Raw genomic sequence first — 23,920 nt, forward strand, 5'->3', positions numbered from 1 at the left:
ATAATTATCGAAAGTATTTCTTTATCCGTTTTTACGTTTAAAAGACATGTCACGCATTGAAATTCAAAAGTATACTGACTCGGTTGTCGTTATAATTAAGAAAAATAGCTTTTATGTTTATTTAACAAAAGGCTATTTTTCCACGTGTTGAATATTTTCAAGTATTGGATTTTGAAATTAAAATTGTTTAAAGTTTCTTGCGTAATGTATAAACGAATCTGCTATTGTTTAAATATTAGTGTATTTTACTCTGGTATCAGTTTTGTTATATTAATATTTATTTACATTTGTTTATGAAATTATTTTTAATATTATTTACATTATATACACATATATTCGTAAAAAAAAACAATTATATTTAGAAACAACTTGTACATAAATAACTATTTTTTATAAATGACCACGCAAAATATTTAATTCTTCTGGTGTAACATGCATTCGTAATTCTTTTTCACGTATCACATCTTGAATTTGTGTTAATAATTGAGGTGCAACTTCAGCCGCATCAATATAAATACTTCTTGCCCAAGGACATAATGCTACACTTTCATGATAAACTTCTTCTCCTTTTTTTTCGCATAAATTATGTTCTCGAAGAAGAAGCATATATATTCTCCATAAAAGTGGGCAATATCTTATTTCTGGTGTTCTTAAAAACAAAGAAGTATAATAATTATAAATTAATGTATAAATAAGATTATATAATTTTTTAAAGAAATTTTTTAAGAGAAACCTTGCAAATATTCTATGAAGTGACAATAATTTGTTACGTGATGCACAAGCTGCATCATGATCAAGTTGCATTAAAAAATGAGTTCGTTTACGTCCAGCTAAACACAAGGATAATGCTTTCCAAACTGAAAACTCGGATTTTGTATTGTTAATTTTCCAACTTGGTAATTCACTCTATAAAAATATTTGTTGCTTAAAATATAGATACTAGAACATTAAATTTTACATTGATTTGCAAGTTCTCAAACTTACCTGTTTATGGGCATAAATAGATAGTGCATAAAAATTATCTGGATATAATTCTAACATATCATGTAATATTTTATTCAAATTATTATCCAGATCTGGAAAGTTTTCATAATGTAATTGTAAAATTACAAGTTCACTTTCATATATCATTTCCTGCAATAAATAAAAAGTATTACAATAATAACAATAAAAGAACAAGGGAACAATAATAGAACAAAATTAAATTTATACCTGTAAGTGGGATTCTTTGCAATGTTCTATACAACATTTGTATATATTAATAATTTCTTCAATATTATTATTTTTTACATACAAAAATAATGTATAACATACAATGACGTCACAATCCAAATTTGGTAAAAAAAACGTATCTATATCTTTACTCATTGGTTCTGTCTTTAAAAAATTGTTGACACAATCTCTTAAGTATTTCTCAACAAGTAATAATTGAGTATCAGTTGATCCTGGTACCATATGCTTAATGACATTTAATATCTTTTCTTTGTGTGCTTCTTTATATGTCTCAGTATTTAATAAAGTTTCAAAAAGTGTCCTATACAAGTTAAATAAAGCAGCTTTTTCTTCATGATCTGATATCATAGACGGACAAGTACAATTAGATTGAATAGCCGTTTCTAAAATATTAATACAGCTTTCAAATCTACCCATTTCTCTTTCTATTAAAGCATATTCTTTATAAAAATGTAAGTTATTTCTATTTGCATCTTTTTTTAAAAATTCCTTCAATATAGATTTCAATTTTTTTCCCCTGCAAAGAAAATATTCATATATTCGTAGTATAAAATGTAAGGTATATTTCATTATTATTACATTAGAAATTATTTCATTTTTATTAACTCACTTATTATCATATTTCAAAGGCTCATCTTTGTTAAGAAAAACAAGTAATCTTTCAAATCTCAACCACCATACATATATATTATTGCGCTCAAGATTTGGTAAATTATCAGCAATTGTATGAAATGTTTCACGTATAAAATCTAAGTATGGTTCTTGTGCAGGATGAAATTTAAGATACTGAGGCCCAGAAGTTAAATGTCCTTCAAGTATCCCATGCATTAATGCTTTCCTTTTTTTATGACCAGCCATTTCACCTACTATCGGATATGCAAATGGAAATAATACTTCTGAAGAATCCACACCCCATGCAAATTCTTGTAGACCTAAATTCTATATGTATAAAAATTCATATGAAAACATTAGAAATTATACTTCAATCTAAAATTATGATTCAGCTTACCTTCAAGATGCAATTTCTTGTTGGTAACAGCGGTATTTTTAAAACTAAGAGACTATAAATTGCCATACGAAAATTCGAATCACGACTAATTATTGGATGTACAAAATCGGCAACATCTTCTGGTATAACAAACCTACGAGAATCCCCAACTAATTCTAATTCCTCTTTACTAACACTGATCCAATGACAATTTTCTCTTAATGATTCTGTTCTCAACCATAGTTGATTTAATGGCAATCTTGACATTAATACCACCTCTTCCATTCCAACTGAAAATATTTATAAAATCACATTATATTTGAATAAATTAATGTTATAATTATAAATCTAATATAAAAATAAATCAACTTACTTAGTTTTTTTTCATCTATAATTTTTTTAAAAACCAAACTATCTCTATTCAGATTGAGATTTAATATTAGATTTAAACGTATTGTTTCCCACATTTGTTCCCACAAACCAGTATGTCTCAAGAAAATTAAGCACTGGTATAGCATTTCTAGTATTACAATAATGAAAGTAGTTTAGAAAAAATAGTATATAAAAATTAAAATATTAGCAAAAATAATTTAAAATACTACCTAATAATCGTTCATCATAAATGCGCGGATTTGTCCGAGATCGTTGTCTTAATATACAAAAACATTTTGTATATAAATCTAAAACTTTAGGGACAGTGCACATTGCTACTGAACCTTGTGTAGCCATTATTAAAGCTTGCCATAGAATAACATTTCCTGTGTCCTTGTTAACTAATGTTTCCATTTCTTTTGAAAATTCGTCAGCAGGCGATATTTCTTCCATAAAACGCAATTTTAATTTTAATAATTCTATACAATCTGAATTTTTTTCTAAAGCTTTTTCAACTATTGATAACTTCCTTAAAACTGTAGAACGTTGAATATTCTTAGCTAACTGATGTTTTTGAAATTTAGTCAGAGTATCCTATTTGTAAGATATAAAAAAATTGTATTACAATTAATTTTTAATAATATTATCTTTTTAATAAATAAATTACCTGAAACTCAATGTACTCCAACCATAGTTTTATGTTTTTAGGATTTTCCAATAATTTTTCATTATATTCTCGTGTTTTTAATGTTTGCTCTTCTTCTAAATTTGTACACCAAGATGGAATTTCTTCATTTTTATTTATTGTTGTATCTTTGGCGATTTCTCTTTTAATTATTAAATCATTCTTTTTTGTTTTCTCTGGTAAATCAATGTTATATGCATGATATCTTTGATAAATATTTTTTTTAATTTGTTTATATGAGACAAAACCAAGATATTTTTGTCCGACATTATAATATGGTCTTGCTCTAGAACATAATGTATTTACTGTACTGTTTCCTCTATCTCGATGTTTGTCTTCAAAATATACATTTGCTACATCTCGTTCATATTCATATTTGTTTTTCTTTTTACTATTAGATTTTCGTTCTTTCTTACGTTTTTTTGTATGTTTAGATGTTTTTTTTCTTTCCTCACTTGTACGTGATTTAACCAATTTAATTGAATTATAATAGGAATGTTTATTTTCGTGAGAAGATGTATTAGAGCTAGGAACATCCGTGGAAGTAGAGAAATCATTATCTGATGAATTGTCTGAAGAAATATCTACTACAAGTGTTTGTGATTGTAAATATGTTTGAAAACTTGAATTTGATAACCAATTTGCTGATGTATTATCTGAAATTACGAAGATGATAAATAAATAAATTAGAATATTGGTTTTACAGGTAAAGAATATCGATAATGGTTTAAGAAAGTTTACCTTTTTGCAATTGTTGTGAAACATTGCCATTTGGTGATTCAATTACGTTTTCATTTGAATAAGCAGGAAACAATGACATTATTTATATTTCCAGTTTAATAAACACCATAAATTAATTTATAGGTTATGATCTTTTTATGAATCTTTCATGTTGACAGTGTAGCAACATAAAATGCGGTATATTAATTAGTTATGTTGGCAATACACATTTTTCATAAGGCGTAATAGTAATGTTTCAAACAAACGCGTTGCACAATTGGTCGTCCATAACATTGCAGTAACAAAAATATAGACATTCGCCTTATTGAAATTCTATTGCTATGGTTCTTAGGCATAGCCTAATGACAAATATAGATTGTCAGTGAAACAAATATATAATGTCGATATATACTGGTCGGACGATAAAACTGGTATTTACTATTCCTCAAATTCTATTTGGTCGGTAAAACAAAAATTATTTTGAACATTAGATCGATAAAAATGGATTCTATAATCAATGGCACGACAGTAAAATAGGGATCCACTATTATCAGAATGTTTACTCTGTTGGTAATGAAATTTATATTATCATCTGTCATTTACCCGATTGGTAAATAATGATTTATTATTTCTGACAATTTTCTTAATCAATAAAATAGTGCTCTGCTATTATCAATTTTGTTTATCGTGTCGATAATGCCATCTTATTTTTTTTTTGTTATATTCTTATAATATGGTAATTTTTGTATCATCTTTTTTATGCTCCCACAATCCCAAATTATCAAGAATTATTGACATATATAAAATATGATGGCAAAAATTTGGTCTAGTGGTATATGTTTTTTATTATCAATGTAGAGTACTATTAAATCGTGTAAATGTTTCGATTTTCGGAAAGAATCATCGAAATTTTTGATCTTTTGTACAAATTTCATGTATCAAAATTTTTAGATTTTATCAAGTAGAAGATTTTCATACGTATCAATTAAATATTGTATGTTATCTTGTATCTCATTATCATTGATTTGAGGCTCATCAGAGAGGAGAAAAATTTTAAATAAGCGCTTATATAGAATAACTTGTATTTAGTACTTTAACATTATATTGTATCGATAATGAGATTAGAGTAATAAGAAACGCACATTATATTTTTGTTTAATTTTTAATTTTTTTAGAGCAAAAAACCGAGAAGATGAGATACGAAAATAGAAAGCATGCTAATTCGTGTGAAGTAAGATATTAAACGAAAAAGCAAAGTTTAATTCGAAAGCGGTTATTCGAGGATTTGAGAAAGGCAATATTTTTCAAATGTTTGCTGCTTTATTCGGTATTTTCGAGTAGGTGTACGGAAAGGTCTATAGAATGAGTCGAGATTTTCGGTTGGCGGTTAAATCAGCTGCTTGATTTCCCGAAAATAGGTAAGAATCTCGTGCGGTTTGGACGAGGGTATGCACCCAGCAAAGCAGCCACAGTGTTGCAGTTCTACATAGAAATTCCATGCTCGTTCGTTTCTACTCGTGGATCGTAAACGGACGTGCTCGAACGTGAAATCATAAAAGTTTCAACCTGCGAAGACGTTAAGGGGATTCTCGGTACGTCTGCACGTAGCTCTTAGGTAAAACTCCACGAGTAAGGTCCTTTTTCTCAGCCATTTACCATCCGCTACTTCTCTCTGCTCTTCTCTCTGCTCTTCTCTCTTTTATCGCTCGATATCGTGCACGATACCTCCAAGTATCTACATATCTATGACTTATGAGTCTATCTAATAAATGTAACTATGTATATATTTTATATACCATTTTGAAATTAGATAGATATCCTATTTGTTTTTATTTAGACGTTCCGCGTTGATAAAAAACCATTAAATCTTTGATAAATATATCTTTGATATTTATATATATATATATATATATATATATATATATATATATATATATATATATATATATATATAACGAACCTCTTGCGAAAAATCGATTTTCGTAAACAATATATATTTTTTAATATTTTTCATTTGCAAATTGTCTCAAATTCTTTTTGCTGTTTTCATTTTCGAATGCGAACCGATTTATCGTTATAAAAGTTTTTTATAAAAGTTTACTAACGAGTTCGAAATGTTTGAAGTAATGATTGGAAGTACGCAAGTATGCTTTTTTAGCATTTAAAAAAGTGGCAAAAAAAAGTCGGCCAAAAGTTCGAATATCATATTATATTTCGGTCAAAGTATTTTATGTGCTTAGGAACAATTTGTATTTTTGATAAGCAATTTATTAGAAATACTGAAGAAATAGGAAAAAAATAAGGAAGCCGAGATATCGTGGAAGAGGAAGTGAAAAGTATGCCACGATCTATCACGAAATATGTCTATCTAACAATGCGAAGATTTACGCGCCCTAAAACAAAGATCGTTACGAAAGGAGGCCAAGATAAATCTCGTACTTTTTTCGTCCCACATTTTAGCGGTGACAACTGTGGAATCTTTCTACGAGTATGAAACGTTTGGTTACTTAAATTATATTCTTCGTTGTACGATAGTGCTTTCTCTATAGATAATGATCTACTCTTGAAACATTTGTTAAAATCTTTTACGTTCGATCTTGAACATATTCGTACGTATATACCATTACTATTGATCATATTTTATAAACATTTTAATATTCATATATATATATATATATATTGTATATATACACAAATATACATATATATGTATATATACATATATTTATAAAGAGTATACAATTTTAAGGAATAAAATTTTGTTCCCGGCAACGATAAATTGGGTTTATTGGATGTATGTTTCTCGAACGTAACACGAAATTGATGTGTTTTTATTTATATACAATATTTACAAATGCATAGTGAATGGTTATAAATGTTTTCGTATGGTCGAACGTGTACAACATGGCGTAAGCATGATTTGGCATTTTCCACATGTCTCCATCTTTCGTCGCTTCTTTTCCTTCGGAATCCATTTATAAATCAGAAAAACCGTTTACCCTGCTGGACGTGATTCGATGATCGGGCTTCGTACGAAAGATTCGTATTTTGCTGCTCGCCTTTTGGCAGGATCTCCAAACCATATTGTTATTTAATGTCCAATTTTTTTGAGATTTTCTTCTTAAATGCAGCTCTCCTGTATCGCCGTATTTCTCATACTTTCGGGATAACGATGTGGCCTTTGAAGACTATAGAACGTCTGGAAATAAGATAGATCATAGATTTATAAAGCTATTATTTCTAGAGATTCATTTATAATAATTAAAATGTTTCATTTTAAAGCGAATTTAAATTACTTTTAAAATTACGAATCGACAAACCAATTGAAGATGTAGACACATATTGTTGCAATATGTTATTAATATAAAGTAATGTAATTAATGTAACATTTTGTAATATTGAATTTCTTTTATTTGTTATCTCTGTTTTTGCTTTAACATTTTACATATATAAGATATAATAGAAAAAGAAAGAGAAAGGATTAACGAATACGACGTCAACAATAATCACGATAAAAATTCGATCACTTACACTAGGCGATGTTCGAGAGTAAGTTGAGTCTTCTAAAACATCGTGCGACATCTCTCGTCCTTCCAATTGTCGAGGTCGTCGTGGCAAAGAGCCACAAATTGGAATTTTTCTATCTGAAATTGTATCGAAAAAACTTATCGATGTTATTATTTCTGACTATATAATTTTTTGATTATCTGAAGACATTTTTTGATAACAGTTTTTCATTTCTATTTGAATAAGACGAATATCGAGAAGATAAAAAATTACCTGTTAAATGATGTGATAAGGCCGTTGTAGGTATAAGATCAGGATTTCCATCCTCTTCTTCGGCTTTGCTTGTAAAAGTCGCAATGCTAGATTGTTGAAGTGGTTTTGGTTTTGTGGGTGTCGCCGCGTGTCTTCTCCAAAGAGCCATCAGGACGCCGGTTACGATTAGTCCCAATCCGGTTGCCGTACCGCCTAGCCCGATCAAAATTGGTGACATGTCGACTGAAGAAACCGATTCGCCTGTAAACGATATTTTGACAAGTTCCATTCGCAAATAATCAATTTGCTTTTGTCGTTCGACGAATTTAGTCTCTTTGAATTTTTTCTTTTCATTTGTCGAAGTAAGACGATACTTCCAATATTTCGCAGTAGAAACAATAAAAGAAGGATCGGAAAGAAAAATAAAAGAAAAAGAACAATAAAAAGAAAAAAGAAAGTGAGAAGAACACGGTATCTAGATATCCGTGTATTCCTATTTTGTAACATCACTGAGCTTTCCACAGAGTAGTCCGTTATTTTAAGATAAAATAAAAGAAAAAGATCAAGATGCAACCATCGAAAGAAATAAAGTTGATATATTTAAACGGAATATCTAGAGACAGATGATTTCTCGAGTTCGAATACGAGTGTAATTTTTATTTTACAGATGTCTGAATCGATCGTTCTTCGTACTTTAAAACTTCGTAAACTATCATCTTCCATCTTCTCTAACCTATGCTTGTGCAAGAAAGATCGTCTTATTTGACCATATATCCGTTACTTTCTCCGGTCACCAACACGAATCGTTTTCTTATTTCAACGATCTGTTATATGGGCAAAGCCTGGGGATAGAAGTAACCGAGCGTTCCATTTAAGCTTTCCTTGCACGAGCTATGGTTAGGTTTGAATTGCTTCAAGAGATATACGTCTCTCCTCTTTCTCTCTCTCTCTCTCTCTCTCTCTCCCTCTCTTTCTCTCTTTCTCTCCGTCTCTTGGATTCTAATTTCCTTGTTCGCTTTGTCTGGTAAGTAGTTGGTGCAGTTGATAGATGCGATTCGAACTGCGTTAACTCAATGTATATATGTAAATCCATACACACACACACACACACATATATATATATATATGCGTATACATGTTAATGTGTGAGACCACAACCGTCAATGGCTAGAACGTATAATTTATTTTCAATTAAAACAGTATTTTAGTAAATCATAAAATGACACCTCAAATCTTTATCACGCAATTCTATTAATTCTACGGGGCAATAGGTATTTTGGAAAATTTTCCATGGATATCGAATATTCTTTCAATTCGTTCAATTGTCCTTTTTCTATCTAATCTTTTGGTTTTCCTTTCATTCTATTTGTCTACCATTCTACTCAGCAAGGTTTTACTCAGCAGTACTCTACTAGAACCATCTCTAACCGTCCTAGACGGTTTAATGAAATTCCTAGATGACGTTCGACTGTCTTCCCTGGTTTAAAATGAAATTTTACAAGTTGAAATACTTACTTCGCGTCGTCGACATTACGAAATGATTTGTCAAAATTTCGAATAAATGAATCGTTTTATTCATTCGAAGAAAGCGCCCTAACGATAAACGATATGTCCGTATTTATTAATTGAATAAACGATAGTCATTAAAGGTATTCATTTATCGTCCTTTCGTTGAAAAACAAATAATTTCTATCCTATGGAACAATGCAAAGAGCTTTGATAATATGAATTAAATTTTTACGTTACATCGTACGATAAATAATAATGGAAAGTTTTTCCTGAACTTTTAGGTATCTCGCAATTTCTGTCTTCCGACGCTAAATACAATGAATAAAATATGTGAGAGTAAAAAACAAGAAAAAAGGTACGTAGAAAGAGGAAGAATTTGAAAAGATTAAACGAAAATTAATTTGTTTTTCATTAAAATCTCATCGGGGATGTATCGCGAGAGGTAATACTATCGTTAATAATTTTGGAAGGAGTATGGTACGGAACGCTGGACGAAAGAAGATAGAGGGGAAAGCTTACGAAAGAGCGTAATGATTCGTCGTTCGCGCTTTTCGCCTATCAAGAGCTCTTCTCTCCTTTATTAATGGACGCGCATAAGCGCGCCCGTGCGCGATCCTCTGTCACGGAGGAAGATTAACGAAGGTGACGAAAATTTTCGGTGCACGAAAATAGTAGCTCGGTCCGGCGCGTTTATTGGAGAACGTACGGACGACGACGACGTATGGAAAGGAGGGGTAGATGACGTAAGGGAGGAAAGAGAAAGAGAGAAAGAGAGGGAAAGAGAGAGAGAGAGAGAGTGAGAGAGAGAGAGAGAGAGAGAGAAAGCAGACGAAAGGACGGACCACCGCGGACGAGAGAAAACAGAATGCATAATAATAGCTCATAAATTTTGAGGCTTGTTTCCGGCTTCTGTAGAGGCACACCGTTTCATGTTTCACCATGAAACGGGTACCGCCACCATCGTATCCTGACCTGACCCAAGGCTGACCTCTCTCTCTCTTCTCTATTTCTATGCGTATTTGGCTATACGCCGGAACTGTTCGGCCGAGAGATCATTTGCATTCCGATAATTCCGTTTATTTCCTTCCCACGGATGTTCGTTAAAAAATAGGATTTCGCGGCGGACCTTTCGGCTGTGTTATTCCACGGTTATTTCACTCGCGGCAAAGTGTAAAATTGCTTTCGCAGTGAACAGAATAGGAGGAGGAAGGGGAAAGGGTGACTCCCCTCCGGTGGGAAAGCTACGATTCGCTCGATTCCGGTATTATCGCACAGTAAATCTATGGAAAGCTTTTGAGTTCTACCGTAACGATCGCATGCGGAAAAACGTTTATTTAATTTGGGATAGAATTATGGATACACAAAATACAATGGTGGTGCGATAACCGATGTCGATCTGATAGACAATCAACGTATAGATTGATAAATCATCGCAAATAGTTTCGTTCGACGTATATGATCTAATGCTAATGACCCAACATTCGCGATTAGATTCGCGTTCGCTTTGATTGGGTACGATCGCGTCGACGATCGTAAAAATTTATGTGATTTACAGTTCCGGTATCGTGATTTTATACTACATCTACATGTATACATATGTGCATTTCGATGACGTGATGAAAAGCGAAGCTTTCGAACTGGAACGATCGCAAAAAGCTTTTTTTTTTTTAAACGACCAAGTGGCAGATGGTACGTTAATATTGTTTCGATCATTCTCTCTCTCTCTTTCTCTCTCTCTCTCTTTCTCTCTCTCTCTCTCTCTCTCTCTCTCTCTTTTCCTCTTTCCTGTATCATTCTGCAGAAACATGTTGCCTCAAAGGACTGAAACTAGCGGCCGTTTTTTGTGCTTCCAAATGTCGCACTTTCGTGCTTTATAAGTGCTGAAAAGATAAAGCTTTTTTATGACTCCTAACTGTTAATTGAGAATATATAGTATGAACTCGTGTATCGTGCGTATTTGAGTAGGAGCAAATTTTTGTTATTGATAATAGTTATTTTATCAGTTTAATTGTACAGAAAATCAAATAAATCAAGACATACGTTTAGATATCGTTAATAGTTTTTTCCAAATTTGTATCATGATTCCCTTTGAAAATTGATAAATAGGCTATAGTTAACGTCAATTATGTTTCCATGATATTTCTCAATAAATTCATACATTCAATAGACTATAGTATGATTTTAATTGCATATATAGGTATGTCTATGTTATTTATAAAATAAAACGAATTTTTTCATTTATTATAATTCCTATACTATTCTATATATACTATTCTATCGCGTTATAAAAAAAAAATCTTTCTTTTGTGTATTTCATTTATAAAATTGGCTAATATTCAACTGATCATTGATTATTTTATAATGAATGAAACAGAATGGAATAACGATTCATGATTTTGTTACGACTCGGAAATGATTCAAATAAACTTAATAGTTTGATATATTGTGGAAACTATAATAAATAATGTTCGAGATATCAAAACTCATTAATATTTGTTACAAAGAAATACGATGAAATAAATATTAGTTGTTTTTCTTTTCTTTTCTGCGAAGATGGAAAAAGAATGAGAGAAGAACATATTATGGCAAATACTCTAGAAAGGATTCAGAAGGCGTGGAAAATCCTTGTTATCGTGTTAGAAGATTCTAAAAGGCTATGGCGGAAAGATGACTCATAGAATTGCATCGTAATTTAATTCTGAGCGGACGGTTCGTAATATTTTTCGTTTCTCTTCTTCTTTTTTTCGTTTTGATCTTCTCTCGTAATCTTTTAGAATTTAATTCGCGTTAGCGATACTCACGCACCGGTATATTTTGCTACGCCTTTTAATGCGACTCCTTCCATGATGACTGGGTCGCTCGAACCTTTCACGTTCACTGCATAAAGGGCAACAGTTGTTGGTTTGTGAAGCTTCAGTTCCCATATAGGATTCAGCGATTCGAACCTTTGCTTTTCCACAATGGCAACAAACTTTTGGGGTAGTCCGCCGTCGTAACCCTCCACGCAGGATATCTTTATCCACAAGTCGCTTTGATTGTAGGCGGTGCAATTTTGCAACGGGTAAGGTCTGCCTGCGAAGTAAACAAGTTTTTTTTATCAAAGAAATTAACACGTCAATATGTGTATATATATATATATATATATATATATATATATATATATATTAAATATATTAATAGTACTTTTCATCTTTGAAACAATTTGTCAAAAGAAAGAATTATTTCGATATCAAGTTTGCAAGTAGTTTCATTTAGAACATACGCGGAAATAAATGTGTTCGTCATTAACGGAATAAATGGAAATGTTGAACCCACGAGACGTAGATACTTCAATGTGTGTTGCAGAAAATTCTCTTTTTCGAATAATAATCCTTCTCGACGAAACAATCGATACGAGCGAAAAATGGAAAACCGGAAGAGGCAAACAGTGCCTGCTATATGAAGAACGGCAACTATTGCTCGGCGAACCGCGTAACTTCGTATTATTGCACAGGGGAAAAGTGCAACGTTATTTGGAACCTATAGGCGAACGTATAAAATTACGATTCTGCATCATAATTATCCAATTCATTATTGACAGTACGCTTAGCATTAATTGCCACTAACATATACGAACATATACGTAAATAAAAGCAATTGTAATATCGGTGTGTTATTTTACGTTCATTTAAATTTTCAATCAAATTATGAAGAGACAAATAAATGAGATCATCTCGAAGATTCAAAAAAGATTCGAAGATAAAAAGGGATAACATTCGTTCGTTTTTATTCGCCGCCGTTGGCATGCATCGTCGTTTCGTTTAACGATTTAATTATCAATGAACGAACGTTTCCTATTGCTTTACGTAAATAAATATACGGAGATATAGTCAGTGTACGACGATAGAACGTAGATAAAAAAATGAGGAGTGCGAGGAAAGCAGAGAAGGTTACGAGAAGAGACCAAGCGGGAGCAAAAAAGTGCTGTCCGGTAATTACATAAGAAATACATTGGCCCTTCGTGTAAAATAAATTATGTGTCCAATTACCGCAAGCAGCACATAGAAGGAAGGGTGGGATCCAGGGAGTACTTGAGTCAAGTCGACGCGGCGAAATATTCGACCGAGTCGAGTCTGGATCGTTCCCGTGGTGATTTGGACAAAAGCATCTAGTAGCGAATTCGCACGGAAGCAGCAAAAGTTCGGTACACTCGATACGTACGTCGGTACTACGATACCTTTGGACAATAGTTTTACGTTTTCAGCATCGCCTGTCTGCATTGCCTCTCTTCGGTACGTAATGAACATATTCAATTATGGTTTTCATTAAATTTTCACAAATACGCACGCACCGTGGAGGCGCGACGTGGAAAAGTTTTGCACGATCATGGGCGCTCGGGTGCAATGCACCGAGGTGCTTTTCGCTTTCCCACTCCGATGGATACGACGGATTTTTCTTTTAATCTCTCGTTTAAGAGTCTCGAAGAAGAGAATGGAAATCTTTTTTTTTTTTTTATAATCGTCAGACTGTTAGCTCGAAAACGTAACGCGCTTAGAATAAAACGCGTACATAAATTTTATATCGATGTACATTGACGCGAGCTTCCGGAGAAACAATAAATTATCTCGAAAGCTGATTTTATGTTGCATTTGTTGCAATAAAATCTAAAATCCTATTTGAATCTAAAAATATATGTAAGATAGACACTCAATCTATGTCTCAGATATATATCATAGGAAATGATAATAAAATTGAACGAGAAAGGACGTACTTAGCTATTTGGTGACTAATATTAGATATATAAGATAAGTATTTTCTGACGATAAGAAGGACGATACCTTGTCCATGTTGTTTCTATTTCGAGAACTTAACTAGACGAATTTCGGGAGAAACATGCTGGTGGATGGAAAGGACCAATGTGTAGGAAAGGTAGGATGAGGTAGGAAATAGGATTAAACTTGCACGAACCTGCTGCTATAACCTGATACAGGCAAGGTTGCTTAGATTGGCCAACGACGTTGCTTGCCCAGCATCCGAGCGTCCCATAGTCCATATCCGTTGACGGAGTGTAATTCAGTCTGCTTATCGTACTCTCGCTAGTATATTTCGTGGACGGAATGTCGTTCAGATCTCCGCTGCTGTTGAATGTCCAGTGGAAGGTCACCGTTGTTGGATTCGCTTCAACCTCGCAGACTAAGCTTATGGTTTCGTGCTTCAAGGCACCATGCACATCTTCCGGAACATTAAAAGGTGGTGGCGTGGCGTTTTGATATCTCCAACCTCCAAAGTTTAAGACGTGCTTACAGATCGGTGAGACTAAAGTGGAATGAAGTATTTTATTTCTCCTTTCTGTTTATAATATGTATGAATGTTTCATGGCTGGGGTCGTTCGATATAATAGAACCAATGTTATTAGAATTTTGTAAACATACACTCGGGAGGATCTTGGAAGAATTTCGAACATAATATCAACAAGCTTGAGATGACTTTTAAACAGTCGTTAGCCAGCAGCTGTACGGATCAGTTATGTTTTTCGTTTCGTTCTATGAATTCGCGTATATCTCTTATCAAAGTGATTTCATTGTATTATTACATTATGTATTATTACATTAGCGATATTTTAATCGATCATTTTTACGTTTAATTCTCTCTAATATTCTTACAGAATAATTTATAATAACAATTTTCTATATAAGATTCCCGTGCGTTATACATTTCGTTTTGTTCGTTACCTTCAATGGAAATTATGAATAAAAGACGTATTTTGATCAATTTTAAGTTTTACAGCAAGTAATTGTGCAGTGTGAAACGTGTATTTAACAATGGAAGAACGTAAGGAGATTGGAATGATTCGACGGCAAAGAGAGAAGAAAAAGGAAAAGAAAAGAAAGAAGAGAAGATTAAGTTCAAACAATAGATTAAGTGCGACGTTGATTGTATCATCGAGCTTTTGTGGCTTATATGTGCCGTAAACGTAAGTCGAAAACCTACGATCATTTCCATCCTGAATTTATTACTTTCACACTTATTTATTACATATTTGTATTTAATTATATTCGAACATTTAATCGATTTATGAGGGACAGTAATTCTATTTTTTTTTTAAGATGAATCATGTTTTATAGCAGAATCGAATCGGTAAAAAGCATTACGTGTAGCAACGTTATATTTATAGATCAATACGATACTAAAGTTTTCATAAGAAACGTTTCGTTCGTCTACCTTTTTCTTTATTGATAATATTTGATCGTAAAGAAAGGTCGAAAGTCGGGGAATTATAAAAATAATGAGTACGATAAACATACTCACACATAACCTCTAGATTGACGACGTTAGAACTCTCTTGACCTTCGAGATTGGTAGCCATACAGGTGTACTTCCCAGCGGATTCTCGTGTTATGCTTTGAAGTACCAGAGAATGGTCTGAAAGCACTATGCCGGCGGTAACGTCGTGATGGAGTTCTTCCTCCTAAATAAACAACCAAAAAATATTGAGGACGTCAAAGAACTGCGCATTACATTTTGTTGTCGTTTCATCGTTAAGGTAAAATAAAAGAAAAAGAGGGGATTAATAAAATGACATATAAAGAATAATAATATGTTGTGTAATAAAAAGAGGAAGATTGGATATACGTACGTATACATATATTCCAGAAATGTGTACTTCGTTAAAAGTAATACAATAGTCCATTTTTGTTGTTTTTTTTTTGTTGTTTTAATGAAAACTTCATAATGTTTGTTTGCGGAATACGATACTCAAACTTGTCTCGCAACTTTTCTAGTATTCATAGCCAAAAGAATTTTATAATTTGTTTTTTCAATGGCAGGTTCGGCGTAATTTAAAAGTAATTTTACGATATGTGGTAGACGAATAATAGCGTGAGATGAGTCTTTATTCGTCGGGTAAGGCACAAGGGAGTAGAAGGAAAGTCGAGTTGAGCGGCGATTCGATTCTCGGCGGTTGACGCTCTCTGGTCGCGAACGGTTAGTTCGAAAAGTTAATTCTCTGGATGAAGTAACTTGGAAAAGTTAACGTAACCTTCGGCATATCTTTCTTCTCTGTAATTTCTCTATTACTAACTATATGACACTTTCCAGCATCTTTTATTTTCCCTGATTTATTTCTTATGCATTCTAATTTACAAGTTATTATAGTTCTTTTTTTTTTTTTTCTCTAAGATTCCATTGTTACGCAAAGTATTTCTTGAAATATTTCGCATATTGCATATTTTATTCGTATTAGAATATCTCCAATTTATTACCATCCATCAAACTACAAATTGTGGAACTTCTCCGCTCATTTTTGATTTCATTCTTTTTTAACATACGAATCAAAATTTTTTGCCTTCGATTATTCAAATAATTTTTTTAACATCATACTTTTTAATCAATATTGAAAAGAGGGAGAGAGAGAGAGAGAGAGAGAGAGAGAGAGAGAGAGAGAGAGAGAGAGAGAGAGAGAGAGAGAGAGAGAAAGAGGGTAAAGCAAAAGTGATTCATTTATGTATTTTATATATATATGTAAAAGGTGTGTCAATAGTTTTATCGAGTAACTAAGTTAACGTTCAACTTTGTATTCGGCGGAGTTGCTTTCTGATCAACGAAAGTGACGAGCGTACTCGAGGAAGGAATCACGGCTTGTTATACATTGACTTTGTCATCGTCGTCGTCGTCGTCGTCGTCGACGTCGTTTCGACGGAAATGGCAGGACAAAGAGAATTTACGATGTACTAACTCGAGTAATGTCTCGTCCTTCATTGTATGTCTTGTACAACATTCAACGTGTCCATTTGATGTCCTTATACTGACACACATAGACACGTAGTGTCAGTAGATACATTAGTTTTGTCTCTTCCTAACTCACGCAACATTTATTATATATGAATATCTGTATACACGATAGCGACATTATAATTTTTAAAAGTAATGAAAAAGATTTTCAGATGAAATGAAAAATAATGCGATTGAAACGAGAGAAGAACTTTTTTAACGACAGAGATTGAGTTTAAATCTGGATTGCGCTCTTTTCAAGTTTTTGACGTTGATGGATACGATGTGAAAAGATTGTTTTATGGTGATATCTAATAATCTCTTTTCTATGACTCTTACAAGGTTCGTAACTTCTTCAAGTTTTCACCTTTGTATGAAGATTTTTGTATCGTTGAATTTTTTATTTTCTTGTTTGATCATTTTCATTGTTCCATCGTTATTTCCCGTAAATTTGTATTTACGATAATATCTCATAATACAGGCATACATTAGAAAAGTCAAATTTTTGAAATGAACGTTGTAATCTTTTCTCGAAGCAAATTGGCAAATGTGAAATAGATCGGAGCGTCGTTTACTTGTTAGTAGAAATTGTTACAACTATCTTAATTAAAGTTTAGATATTTTTGGAGAACAAAATTATTCGACATAGAGCTTTCTAAGAATTTTAGGTCAATACAGATTACGTTATTATGGATTTTCGACAGTAAAAGAAGAAAATATTACGATTCTAGAAAGTAATAATCATACAAAGGAAGTTCTCTGTCGTGGAGAAACGAAAACATCAAGAAAAACGTGTTGGTTAATTCACGTCGAAAATTGAGTTACTCTTTGCGGCTCGTAAATACGAGTGAGAGCGAGAATCTTGGGTGTCTCGGGGTTCGTTCAAGAAAGTTTCATGTCGAGCAAGGATCTGAATTTTCTACGTGAATATATTCTCTCTCTCTCTCTTTCTCTCTCTCTTTCTCTCTTTCTATATGTTCTTCTATATATATATATATACATATACATATATATATATATATATATATATATATATATATATATATATATATATATATATCTTCCTCTTTCGTCGACGAGTTGGCGGAGCTCTAAGTATTATTTGCAAAGTACGTCGAGCAGAGGGAAGTAGAGTAGTCGCTAAATTTGGTTGGCACATACAATAGGAACGACTAAGATCGTGTCGGATCAAATAAGGTGTACTCTCGAAGAACGATGAAACGAACGCACATAAGGCCAAGTATCGTTCTATCTACTCGAAAGTGCTCACACGCACTCACTCTAGCGGCCACAAACTTTCGTGTTGTTTTATAAGTATCTAACGAGTACAGTATATTCGTTTATATTTGGTATCGAGGAGTTTACAGAAACTTGAATTCTTGCTAACGGAACAAGTAGAACAGTTTGAATTTTAGCTTCAATATGTGTATACATTCGAACTTTATATTTTTATTTTTCATTATTTATACTTTTATTTAACAAAAATTCCCAAGACAGAAGGCTTGGATTTCGTATAGAATGCTAAGAGAAAGAAAGATATTTTCAATAAAATATCTTTATTATATATTATTTAGAAATAAATAAATTATTTATTTTTATCTATTCGTTTAGAAATCATTTCGGTATCTAGTTTTAATCTTTTTTGACTGTCCTAACAAATTGATTAAACCGAATAAATTTTTATATTCATGTGCAATTTCATTGTATGCAAGTATATACATATGCATATTAAGGTTTTATTTGTTGGTGAGTTTTTTCTTTTTTTGCTTTACTTCTTAGTACTCATTGTATTTATTTTTACTTTAATACAACATAAGAAATAAGGCAGAGATGATGCCTGGAAAGTTATCTAGAGCCGTCGCGTATCGGAGAATATTTGGTATTAAATATTCGTATTCCCTGTCGGAGCGATAATAGACCTACCGGGTTCATGTCTTCCAGCTATGAAAAAGCTTGGAATATACGCGCGGCACGTGCTCCTTGTATACATGTGGCTGTCTGTGATCTCGGTTCTTTTCTTCTGACTTTCTCGAGACTAGCATACACACATGTTTATCTGTACTATAGTATTTATATATAAAATATCTACCTATGCCCTATTTTTGCGTCTGAATTGTGAATTATGTATCTTCGAGTTATAAATCGTGTATTTACGAGTTTATTATAAATAACCTATCAACGAATCATAATTTCGATTATTCGCAAGCTAAAAGATGATTTGTTGTTATATGTAAAGTTATGGAAAATATGTAGATTTAATGTAATATTGTTGGAAAGTATACCAAGCGAATCATGCGAAATCCTTTTATTAGTATATTTTTTTCGTTATAGTAACGTTCATAATATTACCGAGAAATCCATGACTCGTGCTATGCTTTATGATAGTCTATGAAATTAGAGTAATATTATATTCCGGTATGACTCTGTTATTAAATTAAGACCAGGGCATTAATTAAAACTTCATCGACGCATTCGAAAATACAGTTTTTTCATTATCATACGATTCCAAAAAAAAAAATAAAATGCAACAATTCATATTTTGCATTTACATTAATATGACTCGCATGAGAAATAATTATTTAGTTGCAAATTGAATTTACCGTATTGAATTTACGTAGTTATGAAAAAAAGAAAAAAAAAAGAAAAAAAAAGAAAAAAAAATAAATTAATTGTTATTGCAAGATGTTATTCCTTTCACGGAAAAAGTATGTAGTATATTATACATATTTATGGACAACAGAAAGAGAAGCAGTTTTTCGATTACATCGATGTAATAAAAGAAAAAGCTTTTATTATCATGAATAACTTTAATGTCGGATTACGTTGAATTTCGTCTAGCAATATAGTAGTATGGTAAATTAAAATACGATATTTTCATTCGTAGGTACAGTTAAACGATTAAGTGGACTGAACTTTCTTCTGTAATAATCCGTAATATTTTTTTTTTTTTTTTTTTTTTTTTTTTTTTTTTTTTTTATTGAAAAATAACGATTAAAGGAACATGTAATTGTATGTGCATGCACTTTTCGACTGGAAAATTTCTTTTTGGTCGCATCAACGATTCTGACGTGTTACTTTTAGGCAAGATGCATTTGCGCTCTTACGAGATTAAAAGGTACTACCCAATGTACTTCAAAGAATCGAGGGAAAAGTAGAGAAGAGTGAATCGATAATACTCTCTATTCTTTCTTCTTTCTCTTTCTCTCTCTTACTCTAAAAGTTTTATTTCACGACGAATGATGGGATAGTGCCGTACGGTGAAGAAAGCGATAAAACGAGAAGGAGCGATAACGAAAGAGAGAAAAAGAGAGAGAGAGAGAGAGAAAGAGAGAGAGAGAGAGAAAAGGCGGTCAGAATCTTTCTAGGATTTCCCTATTGCACCTTGCTGTTGTTCAAGTATTCAAAAAAAGCTCGGTACCTAGCACTTGAAAAGCTCCGCCGTTATCTTCGGTCACTCGAGGATCGTCGTGTTAAGCCTCTTAAGGAGGATTATGCTTTCCATCATTTCCTAGTCCGAATCAGTACGCTTCCTGGGAGGATTGGCGAAATCCTACGTAGCATCCGCCTAGTCTTTTCCTATTCTCATCCTCTCTCTTTCTCTTTCTCTCTGAGCTTTCCGACAACGCGAACTAGGTCCTCTTGTGTTCTCTCCACGGGCCCTACGCTGTCACCTCGGCTCCAGCGATCTTGCGTCGCGTGAACAGCCTCGGGACAAAACGAAACTAAATAGGAAAACTGTGTCAGGTTAGTTGGTCACACTAATCCTTCGAGAAAGATACTATTCCGAACGACATTTATGATATTTTAAAGAAATTTTCTGTCACAATTATCGCACTATTTGCAACAAGTAACGATTTATTTTTTAATAGGCATTGTGTCATCGATTTTATACGCGTCTATTGTAAAAGGGACGTAAGTGAAATATTAAAAAAAAAATAATAGCATCAAATCCTGAATATATGTAGGTATTTCGTAGAAGTTGCAATTTGTAATTTTCCAAATGTATGAACATTTTTAAAAAGGATAAAAGGAATGAGTTCTATATAATATATAGTTGTCGTTTTAAGATCGATTGATTCTTACCTCATGAAACCAAGTTAGTTTATAGGCTCTAGGATTGGACCTGACGGTGCACTCGAAGTAAACGCCGTCGCCCTCTTTAATGCGCTTCGGATCCAGGGAAGAACCCATTTTGAGAGTGACGATAGGCGCATCTGCAAATTGAACAAGTCAAGAAATTGATTAGATTAGAATCAGTTTTATTTAAATAGCAATTGAGTCGAGTCGAATAAAGAGTCGAAATAAGAGTTTATTTTTCAATAGATTTCGGCGAATCTTTACGATTAAACATTTTATATCTGTGATGTACGATGTCTTTAATTTTTTATGTTTATATGTACGTACATTTGTACTTACATCGTACGGTTTGCTCTATTCGTAGAAAATGATGTGTTTATGCATAATCGGATTTCTTATAATTTCAAATTTGTACATCATTATTTTCATCCGATTATAGTATTATCATTTTATCCTAACGAACGAATTATCATATTTATACGTAATTGAAATTTTATGTCGATTAAAATTTCATCTCAAAAGAAAAATTTGTATATTTTTACCTGCGTTTTCCGAATTCTTTCTCATAAATTTCGTCGACAATTCAAAAACAAGACCCATCGAGGAGTAATTGGTCAATTAGCAGAGTTCTCAACGAAGACTTACTTTTCATCCATATGTAAAATTATTTTTCTTGGCAATTGATCTTCTGGAAAAATTTAAGAAAAAATCAATTTCATTTATCTCGAAGAAATCTAAAAAAATCGGTCTGTCCGTACCAGCCAAATGCCAAAATCTGTTTTATTTAATGATCGATAAATTCATATTAATCATTGTAACGTTGCATTATTTATATCGTTAATAATTATTCATTGTATTACTGTTGATAATTAATTAAACATATTTGTTTACAAAATTTTACAAATTATTCAATTTGGATCAATTACCCAATATTAATTTAGTTGTTAGTCCAGTTCGGCGACCATCGAAAAGAATATCGCGAATTGGCAGCTTTCGAGGTGGTGTACCATGATGGCCGAACTTGGAAACAACAGAGAGAATACGTAAAATTAATTGTTATTTAATTAATTTATATTTATATAGATATAAATAGAGATAGAAAATTTGAATTGCAAGTATTACTGATTTCACGTTTCAAATTTCTCTTTAATGTCATTGAAGTTATTTTATGGAAATTGGTGATAGACTGATTGTTGCGTGATAATAGATAAACGTAGAAAGATACATATGAACTTTGAGTAAAAAGAGTAAAAGAAATTTTTTAAATAATTCCATTTTTATAACGCATTTACTTTTCGTCTCATACATTTTATAATTCGCAAAGTTTATGTCAAAAGATGAAATATTCTTATCGTGAAGTTTTTCGATCGAACGGATTACATAATACTTCTCATCGTTCAACGACAAAATCGTTTCTACCGAAATATGCAATAAACGAATATGGAAGTTTTCGTCTTTGTAATAATTTTTGAAAAAGAAGGTAAAGTAAAGATTAATTTAACAAAATAGAAAGGAAGAGTGAGATTTCATCATGACATTTTCGAAATTATTTCTACTGCTTCCACGAAATGTTATTTATGAACCGAAGGGGAGCAAACCGCGCCACAATAATATGCGTACCTATATTATCGGGGGCGGCGTTTAATGAAATTTGCATTTTCGCTTGCGCTCGTATTCAAAGTACCAAAGTCAAAGGCGAATCTGCGACTGAAATGCGACTAGCGTAATAACGTCACGCACGAATTAACACGAAATATTTATTCGACTGCTTCCTAGTACGAATTACGTGTCGAATACTTCCATTGATATACCTATTGTTTTTCAGATACTCAGATACGCAATTTTTTGATACATTTTTTTTGCAAATAACCATGTTTTCCTTGAATCGTGAGATAGTTAATATTATAATAAATTTTAATATTATAATAAATTAATATAAGATTTATAAAATTTTGTAGATTTAAAAGAGTAGAATAATAATTTCAAAAAATATATCTTTACATGTTGTAAAATATGTATTTATATATAAGTTACGTATTAAATATAATATTATTTATCAGTATCGATTATCGACTTAACAATATTCTTGAGATCTATAGTCATATAGATTTATAAAAAGTATAATATTAGAAAATTTTTAGCTTATTTATTTATTTATTTTTTTATTTTTTTATTTTTTTTTTGATACTTTTACGACGTATGTATGTATTATAAATGACATCGATACGGAATATAGAGATCCGAGTATCGATATATAGTAAGACTAAGAAAGAAGAAGGGAAAGAGAGAGAGAGAGAGAGAGAGAGAGAGAGAGAGAGAGAGAGAGAGCATAGATAGCAACGTAAGCGCGAGCATGTGGCGACGAACGATATGCGGCACGCACGCGGCTACGTCGAAATGCGAGAGATGCGAGATTGGTCATGCATACGTATACGAACATATGTAGATATATACATATGTAGATATATACATATGTAGGTACGTATGTATACTGTATACACCTTTATGCATGCATGTAACCACTTATAGATTGGTGGACGATCGCGGGAACTGCGAGTTCGTACTACTGCGGCTAGTAATGAGTAGTAAATATGTACATCGTATGCATATATGTATCTATTTTCAACGATCAGATCGTCAACATTGTCATTATCAATATTAACGAAATATCACGTTGTAGGAAAAGCGCATGTTACTTAACTTTTTTTTCCCCCTCATTTAACTAAATTATTTTCAACTATTAAGTAAAAACATTTGAGAAGCTTTCGGTTTATTCTTATATTATCTTCCCCCGTTTTTCAACACACGATATAGGGGTGACAGTTTAT

General features: G+C 32.2%; 2 protein-coding genes across 6 annotated transcripts in view; both read right to left on the reverse strand.

Moving 5' to 3' along the window:
• Positions 1–222: 222 nt before the first annotated feature.
• LOC124951093 (nuclear exosome regulator NRDE2) lies at positions 223–4,359 on the reverse strand. Its single transcript, XM_047498883.1, has 10 exons — positions 4,020–4,359; positions 3,261–3,934; positions 2,824–3,187; positions 2,595–2,741; positions 2,243–2,511; positions 1,844–2,172; positions 1,213–1,750; positions 985–1,134; positions 734–906; positions 223–649 (listed from the first exon to the last, which is right to left on the reverse strand). The coding sequence occupies exons 1-10, from the start codon at positions 4,096–4,098 to the stop codon at positions 391–393; spliced, it is 2,982 nt and encodes a 993-aa protein (XP_047354839.1). The 5' UTR covers positions 4,099–4,359; the 3' UTR covers positions 223–390.
• Positions 4,360–6,784: 2,425 nt separating this feature from the next.
• Positions 6,785–23,920, reverse strand: part of LOC124951239 (nephrin-like) — a 125,551-nt gene continuing 108,415 nt past the window's right edge. For 3 of the 5 annotated variants that reach the window (XM_047499308.1, XM_047499309.1, XM_047499311.1), the window contains 7 exons: positions 21,099–21,229; positions 15,555–15,714; positions 14,214–14,561; positions 12,072–12,338; positions 7,779–8,018; positions 7,530–7,642; positions 6,786–7,197 (listed from right to left, as the gene is read on the reverse strand). In XM_047499308.1, coding sequence (XP_047355264.1) covers positions 7,120–7,197; positions 7,530–7,642; positions 7,779–8,018; positions 12,072–12,338; positions 14,214–14,561; positions 15,555–15,714; positions 21,099–21,229 — 1,337 coding nt within the window. In that variant the 3' untranslated portion in view covers positions 6,786–7,119. Of the gene's footprint in view, positions 7,198–7,529; positions 7,643–7,778; positions 8,019–12,071; positions 12,339–14,213; positions 14,562–15,554; positions 15,715–21,098; positions 21,230–23,920 lie in introns of all 5 variants that reach the window. The other 2 variants (XM_047499310.1, XM_047499307.1) reach the window with 2 other exon arrangements.

This window comes from Vespa velutina, chromosome 8 (assembly GCF_912470025.1).
Source record: "Vespa velutina chromosome 8, iVesVel2.1, whole genome shotgun sequence".
Classification (NCBI taxonomy): Eukaryota; Metazoa; Arthropoda; class Insecta; order Hymenoptera; family Vespidae; genus Vespa; species Vespa velutina.